The sequence below is a fragment of the Nerophis lumbriciformis genome, linkage group LG27 (assembly GCF_033978685.3).
Source record: "Nerophis lumbriciformis linkage group LG27, RoL_Nlum_v2.1, whole genome shotgun sequence".
NCBI classification, from domain to species: domain Eukaryota; kingdom Metazoa; phylum Chordata; class Actinopteri; order Syngnathiformes; family Syngnathidae; genus Nerophis; species Nerophis lumbriciformis.
In genome coordinates this window covers 38410986-38437696 of record NC_084574.2, presented here as the reverse complement: position 1 = coordinate 38437696, position 26711 = coordinate 38410986, and the positions used below count along the sequence as shown (strand labels likewise).

General features: G+C 45.6%; 2 protein-coding genes across 6 annotated transcripts in view; both read right to left on the bottom strand.

The window, feature by feature from the left end:
- LOC133624420 (son of sevenless homolog 1-like) overlaps positions 1-16332 on the bottom strand; it is a 31455-nt gene extending 15123 nt beyond the window's left edge. For 3 of the 5 annotated variants that reach the window (XM_061987949.1, XM_061987955.1, XM_061987956.1), the window contains exons 1-9: positions 15755-16332; positions 15513-15638; positions 15313-15444; positions 15089-15253; positions 14820-15029; positions 14617-14760; positions 8665-8775; positions 8480-8578; positions 8288-8415 (exon numbers count right to left, since the gene is read on the bottom strand). In XM_061987949.1, coding sequence (XP_061843933.1) covers positions 8288-8415; positions 8480-8578; positions 8665-8775; positions 14617-14760; positions 14820-15029; positions 15089-15253; positions 15313-15444; positions 15513-15638; positions 15755-15841 — 1202 coding nt within the window. In that variant the 5' untranslated portion in view covers positions 15842-16332. The remainder of the gene's footprint in view (positions 1-8287; positions 8416-8479; positions 8579-8664; positions 8776-14616; positions 14761-14819; positions 15030-15088; positions 15254-15312; positions 15445-15512; positions 15639-15754) is intronic. The other 2 variants (XM_061987950.1, XM_061987952.1) reach the window with 2 other exon arrangements.
- Positions 16333-16470: 138 nt separating this feature from the next.
- Positions 16471-23748, bottom strand: tmem178a (transmembrane protein 178a). Its single transcript, XM_061987970.2, has 4 exons — positions 23205-23748; positions 22991-23104; positions 22762-22899; positions 16471-20244 (listed from the first exon to the last, which is right to left on the bottom strand). The coding sequence occupies exons 1-4, from the start codon at positions 23668-23670 to the stop codon at positions 20003-20005; spliced, it is 960 nt and encodes a 319-aa protein (XP_061843954.1). The 5' UTR covers positions 23671-23748; the 3' UTR covers positions 16471-20002.
- Positions 23749-26711: the final 2963 nt, after the last annotated feature.

Sequence of the window (26711 nt, the reverse complement as noted above, 5' to 3'; positions counted from 1 at the left end):
GGCAACTCCAAGACACTTTTTTCTATTCTTGGCAAAATTTCAAATCCTCCGCACTAACTTCCCTCTCATATGGCCTCAACTTCTTTTTGTTGTTCCCTTATGCAATTTTTTAATTCCAAAATCACCGAGATTCACCAACAACTTCTTTCTTCTTCTCCTCAACCCCAGTTCTCCCCCCTGCCTCCCTCATCCATTCATTTTCTAGTTTTTCACTGCTTTCTCAGTTGGACATCACTGCACTTATGCGTGGATCCAAGCCATCCACCTGTCTTTTAGATCCCCTCCCTACTGCTTTGGTGAAAGTCTGCCTCGCCTCACTGATCCACCTCATCACCAATATCATCCATTCTTCTCTCACTACTGGAATTGTTCCCTCTGCTTTCAAAACAGCAGCCATAACACCAATTTTGAAAAAACCAGGCTCAGATCCAAATAATTTTAATAATCTTCGTCCAATTTCAAATCTGCCATTCATCTCTAAAATCCTTGAAAAAACGGTCTCCTCCCAACTTCACTCCCACCTACAGTTAAATAACCTATATGAACAATTCCAGTCTGGTTTCTGCCCCCTGCACAGCACTGAAACAGCACTAGTAAAAGTCACAAATGATCTCTTCCTGGCAGCTGATTCTGGTCTTCTCACTATCCTAATCCTCTTAGATCTCACTGCAGCCTTTGACACCATTTCACACACTGTCCTCCTCCATAGATTGCACAGTATTGGCATCACAAGCACACCCTTCACTGGTTTAGATCATATCTCTCCGACCGCACTCAGTTTGTTCAACTCCGTTCATTCAAATCCTGTTTCCTCTGGTGTCCCCCAGGGCTCTGTTCTTGGTCCCCTGCTTTTTATCATTTACATTCTTCTCCTTGGCAATATTTTCCATAAATTTAAAATACTTTTTCACTGTTATGCGGATGACACCCAGCTCTACAGCTCCACCAAATCAACTGCCTCTCTTCCTCCTTCCTCCCTTACAGACTGCCTCAGTGAACTCAAGCAGTGGTTCTCATCCAATTTCCTTCAACTTAATAGTAATAAAACCGAAATCTTACTTGTCGGTACAAAAACCATTCTCGCCAAAACCAACAGCTTGTCCATTACTCTCTGCAATTCCTCTGTCTCACCCTCCTCCCAAATCAAGAGTCTGGATGTCATCCTCGACAGCACACTCTCCTTTCAAGCCCACATAAACAGCATTACCCGGTCTGCTTACTTTCATCTACGAAACATTAATCGTCTTCGCCCATCCCTTACCCCACATACTGCTGCCATAGCCTGGTCACCTCTCGCTTGGACTACTACAACTCTCTCCTGTTTGGTCGCCCTCACAAGTCACTTCACAAGCTTCAGCTTCTCCAGAACTCTGCAGCCCGGATAATCACCAGAACCCCTTCAATCCAGCACATCACCCCTGTTCTGCAGCAATTCCACTGGCTACCCATCAAACATCGTATCCACTTTAAAATAATTCCCCTCACTTTCAAAGCCATCCATAACCTCTCTCCGTCATATCTCTCTGACCTGCTCCATGTCGCCACGCCCTCACGTTCCCTAAGATCTTCTTCATCCATCCATCTCACTGTCCCCTTATTTAAGGTATCCACCATAGGTGCCCAAGCTTTCAGCCGCTCTGCCCCACATCTTTGGAACTCTTTACCACCAGACCTTTGTAACTTAGACTCAATATCCCTCTTCAAATCAACACTCAAAACACACCTATTCCTGACTGCTTATTCATTGTAATCATCTTATCTTCTCTATCTTTGTTGTTGTTGTTGTTTTTATCCAATTTGATTTTATTGTTTTGACTTTGTACGGTGTCCTTGAGTGCCCAGAAAGGCGCTTTATAAATAAAATGTATTATTATTATTAATATCATATGGTGACCTTAATACCATGATAATATCGTACCATTAATATGTTGATAGCGTTACATCCCTACGAAGCAGTTTGGCTAATGAAGCAAAGTCTAATAAACAGGCTTTGTACAAAAATAAACGGGAGTGATACATCCCACATCAAATACACAAGCTTTGTGCCTCAAGTTAGCAGTTCAATAAAGGACCAATGAACATCCCAGTAAAAAAAACTAAAGACTTTATAAATGTTCATGTTTCCTCACGTCTCTCGGGTCATGTCTACACATATACTTAATTAACATTCTTATCTGTGTTTAGACCTCTTATCCACATGAACACATACTTAATAAACATTATCTGTGTTTAGACCTCTTGTCCACATGAACACACACTTAATAAACATTATCTCTGTGTTTAGACCTCTTGTCCACATGAACACACACTTAATAAACATTATATCTGTGTTTAGACCTCTTGTCCACATGAACACACACTTAATAAACATTATCTGTGTTTAGACCTCTTGTCCACATGAACACACACTTAATAAACATTATCTGTGTTTAGACCTCTTGTCCACATGAACACACACTTAATAAACATTATTTGTGTTTAGACCTCTTGTCCACATGAACACACACTTAACACACATTCTTATCTGTGTTTAGACCTCTTGTCCACATGAACACACACTTAATATACATTATCTGTCTTTAGACCTCTTGTCCACATGAACACACACTTAATAAACATTATCTGTCTTTAGACCTCTTGTCCACATGAACACACACTTAATAAACATTATCTCTGTTTAGACCTCTTGTCCACATGAACACACACTTAACAAACATTATCTCTGTGTTTAGACCTTTTGTCCACATGAACACATACTTAATAAACATTATCTGTGTTTCGACCTCTTGTCCACATGAACACACACTTAATAAACATTATCTCTGTGTTTAGACCTTTTGTCCACATGAACACACACTTAATAAACATTATCTCTGTGTTTAGACCTCTTGTCCACATGAACACACACTTAATAAACATTATCTGTGTTTAGACCTCTTGTCCACATGAACACACACTTAATAAACATTATATATGTGTTTAGACCTCTTGTCCACATGAACACACACTTAATAAACATTATCTCTGTGTTTAGACCTCTTGTCCACATGAACACACACTTAATAAACATTATCTGTGTTTAGACCTCTTGTCCACATGAACACACACTTAATAAACATTATCTGTGTTTAGACCTCTTGTCCACATGAACACACACTTAATAAACATTATATCTGTGTTTAGACCTCTTGTCCACATGAACACACACTTAATAAACATTATATCTGTGTTTAGACCTCTTGTCCACATGAACACACACTTAATAAACATTATCTGTGTTTAGACCTCTTGTCCACATGAACACACACTTAATAAACATTATTTGTGTTTAGACCTCTTGTCCACATGAACACACACTTAACACACATTCTTATCTGTGTTTAGACCTCTTGTCCACATGAACACACACTTAATATACATTATCTGTCTTTAGACCTCTTGTCCACATGAACACACACTTAATAAACATTATCTGTCTTTAGACCTCTTGTCCACATGAACACACACTTAATAAACATTATCTCTGTTTAGACCTCTTGTCCACATGAACACACACTTAACAAACATTATCTCTGTGTTTAGACCTTTTGTCCACATGAACACATACTTAATAAACATTATCTGTGTTTCGACCTCTTGTCCACATGAACACACACTTAATAAACATTATCTCTGTGTTTAGACCTTTTGTCCACATGAACACACACTTAATAAACATTATCTCTGTGTTTAGACCTCTTGTCCACATGAACACACACTTAATAAACATTATCTGTGTTTAGACCTCTTGTCCACATGAACACACACTTAATAAACATTATATATGTGTTTAGACCTCTTGTCCACATGAACACACACTTAATAAACATTATCTCTGTGTTTAGACCTCTTGTCCACATGAACACACACTTAATAAACATTATCTGTGTTTAGACCTCTTGTCCACATGAACACACACTTAATAAACATTATCTGTGTTTAGACCTCTTGTCCACATGAACACACACTTAATAAACATTATATCTGTGTTTAGACCTCTTGTCCACATGAACACACACTTAATAAACATTATATCTGTGTTTAGACCTCTTGTCCACATGAACACACACTTAATAAACATTCTTATCTGTGTTTAGACCTCTTGTCCACATGAACACACACTTAATAAACATTATATCTGTGTTTAGACCTCTTGTCCACATGAACACACACTTAATAAACATTATATCTGTGTTTAGACCTCTTGTCCACATGAACACACACTTAATAAACATTATATCTGTGTTTAGACCTCTTGTCCACATGAACACACACTTAATAAACATTCTTATCTGTGTTTAGACCTCTTGTCCACATGAACACACACTTAATAAACATTATATCTGTGTTTAGACCTCTTGTCCACATGAACACACACTTAATAAACATTATCTGTGTTTAGACCTCTTGTCAACATGAACACAGACTTAATAAACATTATCTGTGTTTAGACCTTTTGTCCACATGAACACATACTTAATAAACATTATCTGTGTTTAGACCTCTTGTCCACATGAACACACACTTAATAAACATTATCTCTGTGTTTAGACCTCTTGTCCACATGAACACACACTTAATAAACATTATCTCTGTGTTTAGACCTCTTGTCCACATGAACACACACTTAATAAACATTATATCTGTGTTTAGACCTCTTGTCCACATGAACACACACTTAATAAACATTATCTCTGTGTTTAGACCTCTTGTCCACATGAACACACACTTAATAAACATTATCTCTGTGTTTAGACCTCTTGTCCACATGAACACAGACTTAATAAACATTATCTGTGTTTAGACCTCTTGTCCACATGAACACACACTTAATAAACATTATATATGTGTTTAGACCTCTTGTCCACATGAACACACACTTAATAAACATTATCTCTGTGTTTAGACCTCTTGTCCACATGAACACACACTTAATAAACATTATATATGTGCGGTATTGCAGTCACGTGACCTCGAGGCACGTCCTTGTTTCAGGTGATGGTCTCAAGTCCCATGAGACTAGTGTTTATTTACCTGCATCAGTGCATATTTGGGCGTACTTTGAAAGGTTTAGAGGCAAATATAAAAGCAATCATAAAAAAATATTTAAAATGGGATGGAGTGGATTCATACACTCTTGAGAAAAATATATTTTTTTAAAGATTTAAAGCATTCATCATCACCAAGACGTTGCTGTTGGCTACGACCTGACTTTACTTGACACTGACAAGGATTTAGAGAAGATTGGAGCACATCATGTCTTTACATCTGAGGGTTCCACAAATGAAACATTAAAGAGTGAAAGACAAAGTTGGATTTATTGGTCGCTAAGTAACGTATTTGATTGACATAACGAATGCTGCTGTGATCGTGACGCTAATGAGAAAAAGTGGATTTCCTGCTACAAATATTAGTCTCATCTACAATTCATGTTGTTTTTATGCTGTGAAGTTGATATTTTGTCTCATTATTTAGCTGTAGATGTTGTTCAGCAACGTTTGCTAGCGATATCAAGATTCAGAACTGACGGATGTATTTGTTTCCATTTTTAATCTGTCACTGTCTACATCCTGGGTTCTTGCCTGTTTTAAAACCGCTACAATAATTCCCATCCCCAAACAGGCCAACATCTCATGCCTAAATGACTACAGACCTGTAGCATTCACCTCCATGCATGGAGAGACTGATATTGAAACGGATTAAAAAGGCAATACCACCATCCCTTGACCCATGTCAGTTCGCGTACCGGGAGAACCGATCGACCAAAGACACCATTGCTATTATACTCCATAGACTCTTGGAACATCTTGAGCTTAGGAACACTTATGCAAGACTGCTCTTTGTCAATTTCAGCTCAGCATTTAACACAATAAGGCCAAACAGACTCAGATCTAAACTTCACAACCTTGGTCTGAACACCTTCCTCTGCAACTGGATTTTGGACTTTTTAACTAACCGCACACAGTACGTGAAAATAGGCGAGCACATTTCTGCCACGCTCACCATCAACACCGGGGCCCCACAGGGTTGTGTGCTAAGCCCTGTGCTCTTCACACATGACTGCATAGCCTCTTCAACATCCAATCTCACTGTCAAATATGCCGACGACACCACGGTACTTGGGCTCATCAGGAACAATGATGAGACAGCATACAGTGCAGAGGTCCAACAGCTGGCTTCATGGTGTGCTAACTACAACTTGGTCCTTGACACTAACAAAACCAAATAACTAATTGTAGACTTCCGCAGAAAAGGGCAGAAAAAACACCCTCCACTTTTAATTAATAACAATGTCGTAGAAAGGGTCAAACAATTCAAATTTTTAGGGGCGAACATAACAGAAGATCGATGCTGGGACATTAACACTGCTTCTACAGTCGGAAAGGCCCAAAAACGTCTTTTCTTTCTAAGGAAACTAAAATGCGCAAACATTCCGCAGAAATCAATGGTAAACTTTTACAACTGTGCCATCAGCAGTGTCCTAACTTACGACTTTTTAGTGTGGTTTGCTAGCTGCACTAAAGCCAACCGACAGGCCCTCCAGCGAGTGGTTAAAGCGGCAGGGAAAATGACAAGGACAATACTCCCAGAGATGAGTGCCATGTACACAGCTTGCTGCTTAAAGCGAGTACACAACATCCTGAAGGACAGATACCACCCAGCACATGGCCTCTTCAACCTTCTACCCTCTGGAAGGAAGTATAGATGGATTCGCGCTAGGACCACCAGAATGTCTCACAGTCTGTATCCCCAGCCTGTGAGACTGCTAAATGAACAGCATGCCCCTTTGCTGCCCCGGAACCTCTTATTAACTCACTCTTCACCACCTCAATAATTGTGCTCTGGTCATTGCATTGCTGCAACATCAACGTAACACCCATCAGACATCTGACTCTTCCCACCCCCACACTCCTCTATTCGCCATCTTCTTGACAATGCTAAACTGTAAACTATTGTTGACATGTATGACTTAAGTGTTATTGTGACAATGACAATAAAAGGAATTGATTGATTCAGTAAATGCTGTTTATATATTTATTCATCTACTTTATTAATACTATGAAGGATATTTTCTTCATGCTAACAAATATCAGCAAAGACGTTTTAATGTTGAATAAAGCACTTGACTTTCCTGCAGAACCACAACCAAGCTTTTACTTTGCTATGAAAATGGATAATGAAAATATGGTGGATTGGACCAACAATGACAATATTTATCACTAGGACTTAACATGACCTTAGTTTATTTGCACAAGCAGGTCTTCCAGTTATATTTAGGCTTTGCAACCACAAAAGAACACAAACTAATGTCCTGTTCTACATTTAGTTCTGCTCTCAAACACTGCTAATATAGTAGACAACAAACTGGATTGCATGCTCAGATAAACATTTTACAGAGTGATCACTGCAGACACGAGCATGGTCCGACTGTATTGCACCACAAGTTATTTTTTTAGGAGACATCTCCTTTTTTCCCCCTGACTTTATGAACCACTTCTTTGGGGACTCTATGAAAGCACTTTCCCATCTCTCTACTTGAACGACTTGAACGACCCAGAACAGAACAGCAATACCACATTTTCTGATCAAACTCTACACTCTCTCACTTGTCTCGATGCTACACTCCAGCTGCTGGAGCGCCAGGCATTCTGCCATCTAGTCACAGCGGCACAGGAGTGAGATGAAGAGAAACAAAGCGATGGCAGAATGTTAATAAGGAAGTTTTAGTTTGGCGTGCTCATACGCAAAAGTCTCTTCACAGAAAGTGCTTGATTTGATATGCACCGGGGGCTGCTAGTGTCGCCCACCATGGTGGCAGCCATTAAAACGGGATTAGCAACATCTATCTTGAGGGGGTCATGTGACCAGAGAGCGCCGTGATTGGTCAGAGCGAGACACGGGGACAGAAAAGCGATGGTTTGAGCCGAGGCCACTGGGCGCCGCTAATCACATAAACCCCTGAGGTATGCGTCACGCGTGTTGGACCCAGACGAGCCGACTTACGTCCTCACATCCTGCTGTCAGTCGCCGTCACGTCTCGGGCGGCCACACCGCCTCGCACTTTCAGCTCCGAGTCGCTTCCTCGCTCGCACCGCTTTTCTTTCTGCCTCTCGGAACAATGAGCAGCACCTCCCTCGGGCCTGACGCCACTTCCTCCTCACCCCCGCCCGCACGCACGACCTACGACCTCAAAGCGCCCGCTCTATTTTGGTGCGCCGGCAGAGAGGATGGGCGGAGTCATACGGACCTGAGCCTCCTCTTGGCCAGGCTGCGAGAGCAGATCCTCTCCATGCTGCTCTGCAGGTTGAGCAGAGCAGTGATGGCCTGCTTCAGACACTCCTTGTCCTCCTCGTCCTCGCTCTTCTCCTCCAGTTGCTATGGAGACACACATGGTGATGGGGGGGCCCCAGGTGTGTGGGGGCGGCCACAGGTGTGTTACCTTGATGATGTCAAAGAGGTGCAGACAGTAGTAGACAGGTGTGAGCAGCAGTCGAGGTAGGACGTATTGGACGGCCTCCTTGAAGCCTTGACAGATGGACTGTGGACAGGAGGAGACGTCATCATCTTCACGCATGCACAGGTCACAGGTCACAGGTCACAGGTCACAGGTCACACGTCGCTCACCTGCAGGTGGAAGGCGGCCCCCGGCTTGGTGACCTGACTCAGGAAGTGTTGGTGGAAGCCGGAGCGCAGGATGTCCTGAGCGTACGTCTCGTAGGGGTCAAAGGCCAACTCCTGCCAAGCAGGTCACATGTCAGCCACAATCAGCCAATTAGATGGTAGTAAAGTTCCAAGGGGGTGGAGCCTATCCCAGCTGACTGATCAACCACTGAGAGTTGAAATAACATTCATTGATATTAAATAAATAACATTCATTGTTTCTGCCATGTTGTGGTCATGTTGTCCCTTGTTGTTATGTTGTACCTTTTTGCTACTGTATGTTGTCACGTTGTACTTTTCTGCCATGTTGTGGTCATGTTGTCCCTTGTTGTTATGTTGTACCTTTCTGCTACTGTATGTTGTCACGTTGTACTTTTCTGCCATGTTGTGGTCATGTTTTTATGTTGTACCTTTCTGCTACTGTATGTTGTCATGTTGTACTTTTCTGCCATGTTGTGGTCATGTTGTCCCTCGTTGTTATGTTGTACCTTTTTGCTACTGTATGTTGTCACGTTGTACTTTTCTGCCATGTTGTGGTCATGTTGTCCCTTGTTATGTTGTACCTTTCTGCTACTGTATGTTGTCACGTTGTACTTTACTGCCATGTTGTGGTCATGTTTTTATGTTGTACCTTTCTGCTACTGTATGTTGTACTTTTCTGCCATGTTGTGGTCATGTTGTCCCTTGTTGTTATGTTGTACCTTTCTGCTACTGTATGTTGTCACGTTGTACTTTTCTGCCATGTTGTGGTCATGTTGTCCCTTATGTTGTACCTTTCTGCTACTGTATGTTGTCACGTTGTACTTTTCTGCCATGTCGTGCTCATGTTGTACATTTCTGCCATTTTGTCCCTTGTTGTTACGTTGTACCGTTCTGCTACAGTATGTTGTTGTCATGTTGTACTTTTCTGCCATGTTGCCCCTTTCTGTCATGTTGTTGCCATGATGTACCATTCTGCTATGTTGTCATGTTTTACTTTTCTGCCGTGTTGTTGTCATGTTGTACCCTTCTGCTTTGTTGTAGCTTTCTGCTATGTTGTTGTTATGTTGTACTTTTCTGCCATGTTGTTGTCATGGTGTACCCTTCTGCCGCCATGTTTTTGTCATGTTGTACCTTTCTGCCATGCAGTTGTCATGTGGTACCTTTCTGCTAAGTTGTTGTAATGGTGTACACTTCTGCTTTGTTGTTGTCATGTTGTACCTTTCTGCCATGTAGTGATCATGTTGTACCTCTATGCAATGTTTTCCCTTTCTGTGTCATGTTGTATCTTTCTGCTACTGTATGTTGTTGTCATGTTGTACATTTCGGCCATGTTGTACTTTTCTTCTATGTTGTTGTCATGTTGTACATGTCTGCCATGTGGTCATGTAGTCCCTTTCTGCCATGTTGTTATGTTGCACCTTTTTGCCATGTTGTTAGCATGTTGTTCCTTTCTGCCATACAGTACATTGTCATGTTGTACCTTTCTGTAATGTTGTGGTGATGTTGTACCTTTCAGACATAGTGTGGTCATGTTGTCCTTTTCTGCCATGTTGTACCTTGTTATGGTGGTACCTTTCTGCCATGTTATGGTCATGTTATACCTTGTTATGTTGTACCTTTCTGCTACTGTATGTTGTCATGTTGTACTTTTCTGCTATGTTGCCCCTTTCTGCCATGTTCTTGTCATGATGTACCTTTCTGCTATGTTGTTGTCATGTTGTAACTTTTTGCTATGTTTTACTTTTCTGCCATGTTGTTGTCATGTTGTACCCTTCTGCTTAGTTGTACCTTTCTGCCAGGTTGTTGTTATGGCGTAGCTTGTTGCCATGTTGTTCTCTATAAAAGTTTCTAATGTATGTACCATCATTTCAGGTGTATAAACTGCTCATTTTTTCCCACGTTTTCAACCTTGCGCCCAATACAATGCTGCGCCTGATTTATGAATGTTTCTGAGCCTCACACGTGACCAATACATGTGTGCTTGTCACATCAGACCAATGCAATGACTGAATGAAAGATGGTCTCAAAGCACTTAACTTTGGGAAAACCACAAGTTTGCATGTGGTAGTGGTGGTAAGCTATTTGCAGTACATCCACACTTGGCAGTGCATGGCGGAGCACCAACCAAGCATGAAGTCCAAGGAACTGTCTGTTGGAGGGGACTGCAGATGTGTGGACACCCCCGGGTGACCCGTGCAATGGATGCCGAGTGGACAGTAAATAATGTGAGAGTCCAGTCCATAGTGGATCTAGTTAATAGTGTGAGAGTCCAGTCCATAGTGGATCTAGTTAATAGTGTGAGAGTCCAGTCCATAGTGGATCTAACATAATAGTGTGAGAGTCCAGTCCATAGTAGATCTAGTTAATAGTGTGAGAGTCCAGTCCATAGTGGATCTAGTTGATATTGTGAGAGTCCAGTCCATAGTGGATCTAACATAATAGTGAGAGTCCAGTCCATAGTAGATCTAGTTAATAGTGTGAGAGTCCAGTCCATAGTGGATCTTGTTGATATTGTGAGAGTCCAGTCCATAGTGGATCTAACATAATAGTGAGAGTGCAGTCCATAATGGATCTAACATAATAGTGAGAGTCCAGTCCATAGTGGATCTTACACAATAGTGAGAGTGCAGTCCATAGTGGATCTAACATAATAGTGAGAGTCCAGTCCATAGTGGATCTAACATAATAGTGAGAGTGCAGTCCATAGTGGATCTTACATAATAGTGAGAGTGCAGTCCATAGTGGATCTAACATAATAGTGAGAGTCCAGTCCATAGTGGATCTAACATAATAGTGAGAGTCCAGTTCATAGTGGATCTAACATAATCGTGAGAGTCCAGTCCATAGTGGATCTAACATAATCGTGAGAGTCCAGTCCATAGTGGATCTAACATAATAGTGAGAGTCCAGTCCATAGTGGATCTAACATAATAGTGAGAGTCCAGTTCATAGTGGATCTAACATAATCGTGAGAGTCCAGTCCATAGTGGGGCCAGCAGGGGATCATCTTGCATGGAGACAAGTCGGAGAGCAGAGACATCAACGACTGATGTAAAAAGGTCATCCCCGGTTTCAACTTAGAAGAGCTAGCGCTTCCTCCATGGAAGCTGATCCGTGGTCACCTGATAACCTCTCCACGCAGGAAAGGGGGGCAGAGCAGAAAAGAGAGGCGGCAGATCAACTGGTCTAAAAGGGGTCTATTTAAAGGCTAGAGTATACAAATGAGCTTTAAGATGGGACTTAAATGCTTTTACTGAGGTAGCATCTCTAACTGTTACTGCGAGAACATTCCAGAGTACTTCATCTCTGTAATATCACTAGAATTGGCCTTCTTTACTGAACGCTGATTTCTGGCCGGGACATATGGTACACTACAATCAGCAAGATTGGATGGAGCTAGACCCTATTGTATTTATTCCTAAGTAGTAAAAATATATATATACACACATATAGGACCGAGTCAACCCCTGGGTCCTGAAGACTTGTGCTGCTCAGTTAACTGGGATCCTGCACTCCATCTTCAACCTGAGTCTGAAGCTAGAACGGGTACCAGTGCTATGGAAAACATCCTGCATAGTGCCGGTGCCCAAGAAGCTCATCCTATCGGGCTCGAACGACTTCAGACCTGTTGCCCTGACATCCCAGGTCATGAAAGTCCTCGAGAGACTCGTGCTGGATCAGCTGAGACCCCTGGTGGCTCCTTCCCTGGATCCTCTACAGTTTGCATATCAGCCCCATGTAGGGGTGGATGATGTTGTTATCTACCTGCTGCATCATGCTCACTCTCACCTGGATGGTGGGAGGGGCACTGTGAGGATCATGTTTTTTGATTTCTCCAGTGCCTTTAACACCATTCAACCAATTCTGATGAGTGACAAGTTGCTCAGGATGGGTGTCAGTTCATCCATTGTCTCCTGGATCACTGATTACTTGTCTGACAGGCCCCAGTTTGTGCGACTGGGGAGCTCCCTGTTGGATACTGTGGTCAGTTATCATAATATCATTATGATAATGTTTTTATGAAAGCAAATAAATACCTTCTTTTTCTTGTTATTCTAATGTGCAACCTAATGATTAGAGCTGCACATATGAATTTAGGTAAAAAAAAGAAAAGAAAAAAAAAAACTCCAAAAGTATATTTGCCTCACCTGGTGTATAGTTCACCGCACGTCACTGAGATATATATATATATATATATATATATATATATATATATATATATATCTTTCTTGTTCTTGTCAAAAGTCTAGCAGACACATTTAGTACCAAGTGTAATATTTTAATAATAATAACTGGGATTTATATAGCGCTTTTCTAAGTACCCAAAGTCTCTTTACATGTAGAACCCATCATTCATTCACACCTGGTGGTGGTAAGCTACTTTCATAGCCACAGCTGCCCTGGGGTAGACAGACGGAAGCGTTAATGCTAGACATAGGGAGACATGAAAATAACACGTTACAGTAATGGAGACGAGACGTAACGAAGGCATAAATAATGATCTCAGTGTCACTGGTGGACAAAATGGAACAAATTTTAGTGATATTACGGAGATGAAAGAAGTCTGTTTTAGTAACACTCTTAATGTGTGACTCAAACGAGAGAGTTGGGTTGAAGATAATACCCAGATTCTTTACCGAGTCACTTTGTGTAATTGTTTGGTTGTCAAATGTTAAGGTGGTATTATTAAATAGGTGTCGGTGTCTAGCAAGACCGATAATCAGCATTTATGTTTTCTTAGCGTTGAGTTGCAAAAAGTTAGCGGACATCCATTGTTTCATGTCATTAAGACACGCCTCCAGGTGATTGTTTAATGTCATTAAGACACACCTCCAGGTGATTGTTTAATGTCATTAAGACACACCTCCAGGTGATTGTTTAATGTCATTAAGACACGCCTCCAGGTGATTGTTTAATGTCATTAAGACACGCCTCCAGGTGATTGTTTCATGTCATTAAGACACGCCTCCAGGTGATTGTTTAATGTCATTAAGACACGCCTCCAGGTGATTGTTTCATGTCATTAAGACACGCCTCCAGGTGATTGTTTAATATCATTAAGACACGCCTCCAGGTGACTACAATCCTGGGTGTTGGTCAGCTTTAGGGGCATGTAGAGTTGGGTGACATCATCATAACAGTGAAAGCTAACAGGTATGATGTCACCTGGCGGCAGCATGTAGATGCTAAAGAGTGCAGGGCCAAGAACTGAACCCTGAGGAACTCCACACGTTACCTTAACATAGTCCGAGGTCACATTGTTATGTGAGACACACTGCATCCTGTCAGTAAGATAAGAGTTAAACCACGACAAGGCTAAGTCTGACATACCAATACGTGTTTTGATACGCTCTAATAAAATATTATGATGGACGGTATGGAAAGCAGCGCTAAGATCAAGAAGCAGCAACATAGATGACGCATCAGAATCCATCGTTAGCAGTAGATCATTAGTCATTTTCGCGAGGGCTGTCTCCGTAGAGTGATTTGTCCTGAAACCGGACTGAAAAGGTTCACAGAGATTGTTAGACACTAAGTGTTCATTTAGCTGCTGTGCAACTATTTTTTCCAGGATTTTGGAAATAAAGGGAAGGTGGTAGTTTCCCATGAGGTCAGGATGGAGGTTAGGTCTTTTGAGCAGAGGATGAATAACCGCTTTTTTGAATGCTAGGGGAACAGTGACAGAGGAAAGTGATACGTTTATAATATTTAGCACTGATGGACCTAATAATACAAAAAGCTCCTTGATAAGTTTCCCAGGAAGTGAACAAATTAAGTTACAAATGACAGAAGTCATTAATAGATTAAAGAATAAATGAATGAAAGAATGAATTCATGTGTAGATGGAACCATAGATGAATGAAGGAAAGAATGGAAAATGAATGAATGAAATGAACATGAAAGCATAGATGAATGAATGAATGAAGGAGCTACCTCAGCCAGGTCTTCAAAACAGCTGCCCACCAGCGGGTGAGGACTTCCATCGTCCGTCATCTCCACCGTGTCCTCCAGGAGGCCCAGCATCTTCACCGTCACCTCCTGCACGTCCAGCACGCGGCTGAAGATGCTGTCCACGTCCTGACACACAGACCGCGTCAGCACGGGTGGCGGCGGCGGCGTGCGGCCCACATACTCACATGCTGCGAGAAGAGCATGGCGTTGGCGTGGAAGCGCTCCCTGAAGACCTTGATGAGAAGGTCCAGCTGCCTCAGGAAGTGGCGTCCGTCGGCCATGAAGCTCCGCACCAGCTCGTAGTAACTCTGCTCCTCCACGGCCGACGGCTCCTCGTCCGTCAGCGGGAAGCCACTGATGTCCTCCTCGTCCTGGTGGAACATGTCCATCAGCACCTGGACACAGACGCGGCAGGTTAGGGCGGGGCACGTGTAAGCGGGTTGGGCGTGCGCACCTTGTCGGCGCACATGGCCACGGTGATGTCCTGCTGGGAGATCTCGTAGTGTCGGATGTTCCTCACGTAGTTCCCCGCCAGCTTGAGGATGTCGGCGGAGATGTACTCCAGCACGGCCACCATGTAGACCGACACCTGGTGGTCGATCTTGTAGCCCAGCACCTCCTGCAAGTCACAGCCGGCCAATGAGGCGGCGGCCAATGAGGCGGCGGCTGAAGACGCACCTTGAGCAGCGGGTGGATCTTGTCCACGGGCAGAGCCAGCGGGTTCCTCCTCTTCCTCTTCTCGATGGCGGCCTGAGCGTCAGCGATGGCCCACTTGTCGATGGGGTGAGGGAAGCTTTTCTGGACCCGCTCCTGATTGGCCAACATGGGTCAGGTGACTGGTGTGTGTGTGTGTGCGTGTGTGTGTGTGTGTGTGTCACCTCCACGTCCTGCACACTGCGAGGTTGCGCCTGACACAACATGCTGAGCAGCAGCAGGATGAGCTGCTCGATGTACTGCAGCGCCTCCTGCTGGGACACCAGGTTGGGATGCACCTGCTTCAGTACCTGCCACACACACGTCAAAGTCATGACTCATCCCTGAGCACTTCCCCTGTGACGTCACCGAACACACCCCGCCGGTGACGTCACACGGTTCACCTGCGCGCGCGTGCACGTGCTACCTTGTCCAGGGAGGGTACGAGCAGGCCTCGCCACTTGGGCGCGTTGTCCTCGCTGAAGAAGTCGTACTGCAGCGGGGCCGCCTGCATGGCTGCTGCCGGCCGCGGCTTTCACGGCGGCGGCGGCGGAGGAGAGGGTCCGGCCTCGGGCTCAGCCGCCGTCCGCGCCAGCATCCTCCGCGCCAGATGTGTTAGCTCGCTGTTAGCACACAAGCTAACCGTTAGCCTAATGGAGGCTAGCAGGGTGGTGTTAGCTCCATGCTAACCAGTTAGCTCGTCAGGGTGGTGTTAGCTCCATGCTAACCTGTTAGCTTCTCAGGGTGGTGTTAGCTCCATGCTAACCAGTTAGCTCGTCAGGGTGGTGTCGGCGGCCGCTCCATCGGCGGCTGGGTGACGTGACGTGACTCGGCCAACACCTGGAGCCCCGCTACCTGGCGTGGGAGTGTCCGGCTCTTGCGGTTCTGTCTCCCGGGCCGCTCGGTGACAGCAGCCGACGACCGACGTCAATGCTCGCTGACTCGCTCGCACGCCCGCTCGCGGCTTCACGGTTGTCGGTTGTTGTGACTCCGGTGTGTGAGCGAGGCAACGGCGGAGCAGCTGCGCATGCGCGATGACGTCTTGACGCGCATGAGTGGTACTGCAGGCGAGCTGCCACCCCCCTCGCGGCCAACGGAGGTATTACAGGCCGTTTGTCATCAACATGAAGAAATGACGACACCTTCTCATCGAAGATCACTTTATTGATGACTGATCCAAGTCACGTGATCTATTGGCCTGAGAACAAGTCATGGTTGATCATCTTCACACTTTGCACGTTTACAGCAATGTACAGTCATGGCGGACAATAAGTTAAAGAAGCAGAAATACAATCTTTGTTTTGGAAAACTTTTACCTGCTTTTATTTACATCAGATCCTTCAGTACTACACCTCTTTACTGGTACTACTGCACGCTTACTAGTAAGTCCTACTAACACTGCTGCACGCTTACTAGTACTACTAATACTGCTGCACTGTTAATAGTACTACTGCACGCTTACTAGTAAGTACTACTAACACTGCTGCACGCTTACTAGTACTACTAATACTGCTGCACTGTTAATAGTACTACTGCACACTTACTAGTAAGTACTACTAACACTGCTGCACGCTTACTAGTACTACTAATACTGCTGCACTGTTAATAGTACTACTGCACGCTTACTAGTAAGTACTATGAACACTGCTGCACACTTACCGGTACTACTAACACTGCTGCACACTTACTAGTACTACTAATACTGCTGCATGCTTACTGGTAAGTACTACTAACACTGCTGCACACTTACTAGTACTACTAATACTGCTGCATGCTTACTGGTAAGTACTACTAACACTGCTGCACACTTACTAGTAAGTATTACTAACAACTGCTGCACGCTTACTAGTACTACTAACACTGCTGCACGCTTACTAATACTGCTGCACTGTTAAAAGTACTACTGCACACTTACTAGTACTATTAACACTGCTGCACGCTTACTAGTACTATTAACACTGCTGCACGCTTACTAGTACTACTAATACTGCTGCATGCTTACTGGTACTACTAACACTGCTGCATGCTTACTAGTACTACTAACACTGCTGCACGCTTACTAATACTGCTGCACTGTTAATAGTACTACTGCACGCTTACTAGTACTATTAACACTGCTGCACGCTTACGCTTAGTAGTACTACTAATACTGCTGCATGCTTACTGGTACTACTAACACTGCTGCACGATTACTAGTACTACTAACACTGCTGCACGCTTACTAATACTGCTGCACTGTAAATAGTACTACTACACGCTTACTAGTACTACTAACACCGCTGCACTGTTAATAGTACTACTGCACGCTTACTAGTACTATTAACACCGCTGCACGCTTACTAGTGCTACTAACACTGCTGCACTGTTACTAGTACTACTGCATGCTTACTAGTGCTACTAACACTGCTGCACTGCGACTAGTACTAGCCACACTACTAACTGCACTAGTGTTACTAGTAACAGTAATAATGTTGCTGTTACTAGTAACACTAGTGCAGTTAGTAGTGCTAGTACTAGTCACAGTGCAGTAGTGTTACTAGTAACAATAAGACAGCATGAGTACTACTAGTAACACAACTGTAATACTAGTAATGCAGCAGCAGTAGGAATACAGTAGTACTACTAGTAACACAACTGTAATACTAGTAACACAGCAGCAGCAGTAGGAATACAGTAGTACTACTAGTAATACAAGGGTAGTATTAGTACTATTTATAGTACTAATAAGTTTAGGGCGGCAGGGCACGGTATGGTGTAGTGGGTAGAGCAGCCGTGCCAGAAACCTGAGGGTTGCAGGTTCGCTCCCCGCCTCTTGCCATCCAAATCACTGCCAAAGTGTCTTTGGGCAGAACACTTCACTGGTGAATGAAGGATGGGGCTGACTGCCACTAGTACGCTTCATTCAGTCTACCCCAGGCCAGCTGTGGCTACAAATGTAGCTTACCACCACCACCAGCATCACCATCACTACCAGCACCACCATCACTACCACCAGCACCATCACTACCACCAGCACCATCACCACCACTACCATCACTACCACCAGCACCATCACTACCACCAGCACCATCACTACCACTACCAGCATCATCACCACCAGTAGCAGCAGGTGTGAATGTGAATGATGTCTTCTCACTTCTCTGTGCAGCGCTTTCAGTGTCGAGAAAAGTGCTATATAAATCTGATCCATTATTTTTACTAGTAGTATAACAGTGGTAGTTTTACAGCAGTAGTGCTTGTAGTATTACAATAGTAATACTAATAGTAGTACAGCAGTAGTGCTTGTAGTATTACAGCAGTAATACTAGTAGCATTACAGCAGTAGTACAAGTAGTATTACAGCAGTAGTACTAGTAGTATTACAATAGTAATATTAATAGTAGTACAGCAGTAGTGCTTGTAGTATTACATCAGTAGTACTAGTAGTATTACAGTAGTAGTACTAGTAATATTACAGCAGTAGTACTAGTAGCATTACATCAGTAGTATTACACCAGTAGTATTACAATAGTAGTACTAATAGTATTACAATAGTAGTACTAGTAACATTACAGTAGTAGTATTAGTAGTATTACAGCAGTAGTACTAGTAGTATTACAGCAGTAGTACTCGTAGCATTACATCAGTAGTATTACACCAGTAGTATTACAATAGTAGTACTAGTAGCATTACAGCAGTAGTACTAGTAGCATTACAGCGGTAGTACTAGTGGTTTTACAGGGGTAGTACTAGAAGTATTACATTGGTAGTATTACCAGTAATATTACAATAGTATTACAGAAGCAGTATTACAGCGGTAGTACTAGTAGTATTACATCGGTAGTACTAGTAGTATTACATTGGTAGTATTAGTAGTATTACCAGTAATATTACAATAGTATTACAGCGGTAGTACTAGTAGTATTACATCAGTAGTACTAGTAGTATTACATTGGTAATATTAGTAGTATTACCAGTAATATTACATTAGTATTACAGGAGTAGTATTACAGGGGTAATACTAGTAGTATTACATTGGTAGTATTAGTAGTATTACCAGTAATATTACAATAGTATAACAGGGGTGGTACTAGTAGTATTACAGCGGTAGTACTAGTAGTATTACATTGGTAATATTAGTAGTATTACCAGTAACATTACATTAGTATTACAGAAGTAGTATTACAGGGGTAGTACTAGTAGTATTACATTGGTAGTATTAGTAGTATCACCAGTAATATTACAATAGTATAACAGGGGTGGTACTAGTAGTATTACAGCGGTAGTACTAGTAGTATTACATTGGTAATATTAGTAGTATTACCAGTAATATTACAATAGTATTAGTAGTATTAGCAGTAATATTACAATAGTATAACAGGGGTAGTACTAGTAGTATTACTGCAGTAGTACCAAGTGTAGGGTCAGTTGACTGTAAGGTGAAGATAAGAATGATGTTGTCCCTTTAAGGGGCGTGCGGGTGATTAAAGGTGCTGCGTTGTCATGGTAACTGCAGTATGTGCACACTAGTAGAAGTTCAGGTGTGTGATGACGTCATCAACACTATTTACACACGCACACACTTACAGGCAGGCCATCTTCCGGTCATGTGATCTGCTGGTTGCGTAATAGTCAGTAGCGGGACGTCACCATGGTAACCGTGCAAACAAGAGAAAAGCCTCAGCGAGGGGCGGAGTCAGACGGAGGAGGCGCGGGCCGCTTTGGAGCGCAGACGTCCCGAGCGGCTGCAGGAGGGGAAGATGGCGGCGAGGCAGCCGGACGCCACGCTGAGAGCCAGACTGGCCCAGGCACAGTGCACAGACCACCCGTGACCATGGTCTACGTCCTGGGGGATGCCGTAGATGAAGGGGGGGTTCCTGGAGAGGTCGTAGGTCACGCTGGCCGCATAGGTGCACAGAGAGATGGTGCAGAAGACCCCTGCACACACACACACACACACACACACACACACACACACGTTGTACTTGTGTTGGCCACCAGCAGAGGACACACACATGTTGTTGTACTTGTGTTGGCCACCAGCAGAGGACACACACACACACACACACATGTTGTTGTACTTGTGTTGGCCACCAGCAGAGGACACACACACACATGTTGTTATACTTGTGTTGGCCACCAGCAGAGGACACACACATGTTGTTGTACTTGTGTTGGCCACCAGCAGAGGACACACACACACACACACACATGTTGTTGTACTTGTGTTGGCCACCAGCAGAGGACACACACACACATGTTGTTGTACTTGTGTTGGCCACCAGCAGAGGACACACACACACATGTTGTTATACTTGTGTTGGCCACCAGCAGAGGACACACACATGTTGTTGTACTTGTGTTGGCCACCAGCAGAGGACACACACACACACATGTTGTTGTACTTGTGTTGGCCACCAGCAGAGGACACACACACACATGTTGTTGTACTTGTGTTGGCCACCAGCAGAGGACACACACACACATGTTGATGCACTTGTGTTGGCCACCAGCAGAAGACACACACACACACACACATGTTGATGCACTTGTGTTGGCCACCAGCAGAGGACACACACACACATGTTGTTATACTTGTGTTGGCCACCAGCAGAGGACACACACATGTTGTTGTACTTGTGTTGGCCACCAGCAGAGGACACACACACACATGTTGTTGTACTTGTGTTGGCCACCAGCAGAGGACACACACACACATGTTGTTATACTTGTGTTGGCCACCAGCAGAGGACACACACATGTTGTTGTACTTGTGTTGGCCACCAGCAGAGGACACACACACACATGTTGTTGTACTTGTGTTGGCCACCAGCAGAGGACACACACACACACACACACATGTTGTTGTACTTGTGTTGGCCACCAGCAGAGGACACACACACACATGTTGTTATACTTGTGTTGGCCACCAGCAGAGGACACACACATGTTGTTGTACTTGTGTTGGCCACCAGCAGAGGACACACACACACACACACACATGTTGTTGTACTTGTGTTGGCCACCAGCAGAGGACACACACACACATGTTGTTGTACTTGTGTTGGCCACCAGCAGAGGACACACACACACATGTTGTTATACTTGTGTTGGCCACCAGCAGAGGACACACACATGTTGTTGTACTTGTGTTGGCCACCAGCAGAGGACACACACACACATGTTGTTGTACTTGTGTTGGCCACCAGCAGAGGACACACACACACATGTTGTTGTACTTGTGTTGGCCACCAGCAGAGGACACACACACACATGTTGATGCACTTGTGTTGGCCACCAGCAGAAGACACACACACACACACACATGTTGATGCACTTGTGTTGGCCACCAGCAGAGGACACACACACACATGTTGTTATACTTGTGTTGGCCACCAGCAGAGGACACACACACACATGTTGTTATACTTGTGTTGGCCACCAGCAGAGGACACACACATGTTGTTGTACTTGTGTTGGCCACCAGCAGAGGACACACACACACATGTTGTTGTACTTGTGTTGGCCACCAGCAGAGGACACACACACACATGTTGTTATACTTGTGTTGGCCACCAGCAGAGGACACACACATGTTGTTGTACTTGTGTTGGCCACCAGCAGAGGACACACACACACATGTTGTTGTACTTGTGTTGGCCACCAGCAGAGGACACACACACACACACACACACACACACGTTGTACTTGTGTTGGCCACCAGCAGAGGACACACACACACATGTTGTTGTACTTGTGTTGGCCACCAGCAGAGGACACACACACACATGTTGATGCACTTGTGTTGGCCACCAGCAGAGGACACACACACACACACACACACACACAGATGTTGATGCACTTGTGTTGGCCACCAGCAGAGGACACACACACACACACACACACACATGTTGTTGCACTTGTGGTGGCCACCAGCAGAGGACACACACACACATGTTGTTGCACTTGTGTTGGCCACCAGCAGAGGACACACACACATGTTGTTGTACTTGTGTTGGCCACCAGCAGAGGACACACACACACATGTTGTTGTACTTGTGTTGGCCACCAGCAGAGGACACACACACACACACACACACACACGTTGTACTTGTGTTGGCCACCAGCAGAGGACACACACACACATGTTGATGCACTTGTGTTGGCCACCAGCAGAGGACACACACACACATGTTGATGCACTTGTGTTGGCCACCAGCAGAGGACACACACACACACACACACACACACACATGTTGATGCACTTGTGTTGGCCACCAGCAGAGGACACACACACACACACACACACACACATGTTGTTGCACTTGTGGTGGCCACCAGCAGAGGGTGCACATACACGCACACGCACACACACACACGCACGCACACACACACACACACACACACACACACACACACACACACACACACACACACACACACACACACACCTACCTGCCATGAGGAAGAGCAGACCAGACACGTGCTGTGTCAGACTTCCCTCCCAGAAGAAGCCCACTGACGTCACGATGCCTCCGCACAGGAGCACCGCCGCCGCCATGCCCAGGAAGCCCGCTGTCATGCGCCGCAGGTCTGGTGAGCACATGCGCAGCCTGTTACCATGGCGACCAGCCCCCAGCACTGTGTGTGTGTGCGCGCGCGTGTGCGTGTGTGTGAGACTCACGCAGCAGGTGCCACTCGTCCTGCTGGATGGTCCTGGTCAGGTTGAGCGGGATGTTCCTCAATCTGATTGGCTGAGAGAAATGGTACTTGACCGCCGTGCAGCGCTCCGCGATACCTGCATGCACACGCGCACGCGCACGCGCACGCACACACACACACACACACACACACAGTGTGAGCACAGCAGGACGCATTAGCCCGACCGGAAGCGGTACCTCTGTCGATGAGCTTGTCGATGTCGGCGTCCACGCCGCGGAAGTAGCACTTCCTCCACAGGCCGGAGTGCGTGGAGAAGAGCGGGCGGCCGCACTCCGTCTCCAGGATGCCCATGCCCAGGATGGCGCGCCAGTTCTCCAGAAGCTCCTCCTCCCGGCTGCCCACGTGCACGGGCTTCATCAGCGCTACGTCGCGCGTGCTCGTGTCCACCAGGGGCAGGTGGAAGATGGGCATCTCGCGGTTCTTCTGCCCGTTGGAGTCGGAGCCGTGCCGGTCGCAGTTGTCCTTGTGGCGGCGGGTGTCGGTCTCGTACCAGTGGTCGGTGCCGATGGCGGTGACGAGCAGCAGCAGCGAGAGCGCGCTCAGCGCCAGGCTGACGGCGGACACGGTGACCGTGGCCGGTCCGGCTCTCACGGCGGGCGCGACGGAGCCGCAGGTCGCGTCGTCGGTGCCTTTAGCGGCCATCTTGTGCTGCCATCGTCGCGCCTTCTGGAGAGGAGCTCCGCCTGGCGCCGACTAGCGGCCGAGAGGCGTCAAGCGGCCGTCTTGCGGTCAGAGAAGCCGTGGACGCCGCCTTCAAAAGAAAAGCCGGAAGCCGCGCGCGCGGGTGCCCGTGTGCGCGCGCGCGTGCCAAACGGCGAAGGGAGCGAGAGCGTGAGGCGCGCCTCGGTCACGTGGTGCTGACACTTAAACCGTCGGAACCCGCGATCCATCCGACCCGCTCGACTTTGTAGCCTTTACTTTGAAAGTGGCCGGAAGTAGGCGGTGGGTGTCACTGCGGCTGACTTGTGGACTGTTAGCGACTGTTAAATGGTTGATTGATTGAGACTTTTCTTAGTAGATAAATGATATAGCGCTTTTCTACCTTCAAGGTACTCAAAGCGCTTTGACACTACTTCCACATTTACCCATTCACACACACATTCATGTCACAGTACAGTACATATTCCGTACAATTGACCACTAAATGGTAACACCCCAATAAGTGTTTCCACTTCTTTAAGTCGGGGTCCACTTAAATCGATTCATGGTAAATGAATGTTTGTTTGTTTGTTTGTTTTCCAGCGCCCGAAACACGTGACAGGAAGAAGAAAATAGATGACTCTTTGTACAAATATGAAAAGGTTGTGACGTCATGAAGGTGATCAATAATTCACATCATCAACACAGCGCCCCCTGCTGATCATACCAGCAGCTGCGTGTGCGCGTCAAGGTTGTTCGACTTTCACGGTCTCAACTTCATCATTTGAATGCCAACGCACGCGCACGTGCACGCGCCGCCCGATCAATACGGGGAGCTGTTTCCCACGATCTCCGGTGTGCGCGCGTGCCAGCAAGTTATCGATCGCGCCGCTGAAGCTCGATCAGCACGAATCGACTTGCGGCCGTGCGCGCGGGCGCGTGCGTGTGTGCTAGTAAACAAATCGTTGCGTCAAAGTGCTGCATGGAAGGTCAAAGGTCAGCACAGGATCAGTCCTGCCATCTTGTCCCCTTAAGGATCACACGCACGCGCGCGCGCACACACGCTATCTGTGTGAAAGTTTCAGTAGACAGGAAGCTGCCGCGTGCACAGTGGGTGTGCGTGTGTGTGTGTGCGTGAATGTGTCAGTGTCAGTGTTTGTGTGTGGGTGTGTGTGTGCGTGAGTGTGTGTGTGTGTGTGTGTGTGTGTGTGAGTGTGTCAGTGTGTGTGAGTGTGTCAGTGTGTGCGTGAGTGTGTCAGTGTGTGTGCGTGAGTGCGTGTGTGTGTGTGTGTGCGTGAGCGTGTCAGTGTGTCAGTGTGTGTGCGTGAGTGTGTCTGTGTGTGCGTGAGTGTGTGTGTGTGCGTGAGTGTGTCAGTGTGTGTGTGTGTGCGTGAGTGTGTCAGTGTGTGTGTGTGTGCGTGCGTGAGTGTGTGTGTCAGTGTGTGTGTGCGTGAGTGTCAGTGTGTGCGTGAGTGTGTCAGTGTGTGTGTGTGTGTGAGTGTGTCAGTGTGTGCGTGAGTGTGCGTGTGCGTGAATGTGTCAGTGTCAGTGTTTGTGTGTGGGTGTGTGTGTGCGTGAGTGTCAGTGTGTGCGTGAGTGTGTCAGTGTGTGTGTGAGTGAGTGTGTGCGTGAGTGTGTCAGTGTGTGCGCGTGAGTGTGCGTGTGTGTGTGCGTGAGCGTGTCAGTGTGTGTGTGTGCGTGAGTGCGTGTGCGTGAGTGTGTCAGTGTGTGCGTGAGTGTGTGTGTGTGCGTGAGTGTGTCAGTGTGTGTGTGCGTGTGTGCGTGCGTGAGTGTGTGTGTGTGTCAGTGTGTGTGCGTGTGTGCGTGAGTGTGTGTGTGTGTCTGCGTGTGCGTGCGCGTGTCCGAGTCAAATTGCTATTTGTGCGTGTGTGCGTCACTGTGTGGGTGGGTGTGTGTGTCAGTGTGTGCGTGTGTGTGTGTGCGCGCGTGTGTGTTGCCCACGCAGCCTTCATCTTGCTTGTTAGCAAGCCGCTTGCCCACACGCACACACGCACACACACACACACACTGCCCCCTGCTGGCAAGCGAGAGCAGCCATCCTTGCAGCGGTCATTATTCCTGTGCGTGTGCGTGCGCGTGCGCGTGTCCGAGTCAAATTGCTGTTTCCAAGGTGACAGGCGTTTCCTGCGCGCCCAGGTGTACCTAATGAAGTGACCATGGGGTTGGTGGAAAAAGGGGGCGGAGTCACGCGACCTCCACTCGGCCTGAATAATTGATGCCTCGGCACTGCGGTCTTATGGGGGCTGCAGCAGCTGATGAAAATTTAAACACACACTTTGCTTCCTTTGCTCAGTGTGTGTGTGTGTGTGTGTGTGTGTGTGTGACCTTTCACCTCCTACAGTCTGCTGACTCGGCACAACGCATGTTCTAATGCAGGGGTCGGCAACCCGCGGCTCTAGAGCCGCATGCGGCTCTTTAGCGCCGCCCTAGTGGCTCTATGGAGCTTTTTCAACAATGTATGAAAAATGGAAAAAGATGAGGGGGGGGAAAAAAATCTATTTTTTGTTTTAATATGGTTTCTGTAGGAGGACAAACATGACACAAACCTCCCTAATTGTTACAAAGCACACTGTTTATATTAAACATGCTTCACTGATTCGAGTATTTGGCGAGCGCCGTTTTGTCCTACTAATTTTGGCGGTCCTTGAACTCACCGTAGTTTGTTTACATGTACAACTTTCTCCGACTTTCTAGGACGTGTTTTATGCCACTTCTTTTTCTGTCTCATTTTGTCCACCAAACTTTTAAGGTTGTGTATGAAAAGTGAGTTTTGTTGATGTTATTGTCTTGTTGGAGTGCTAATCAGACATGTTTGGTCACTGCAAGCTAATCGATGCTAACATGCTATTTAGGCTAGCTATATGTACATATTGCATCATTATGCCTCATATTTGTAGGTATATTTGAGGTCATTTAGTTCTTTTAAGTCCTCTTAATTCAATGTATATCTCATGACACACTATCTGTATGTAATATGGTTTTAAATTTGTTGCGGCTCCAGACAGATTTGTTTTTGTATTTTT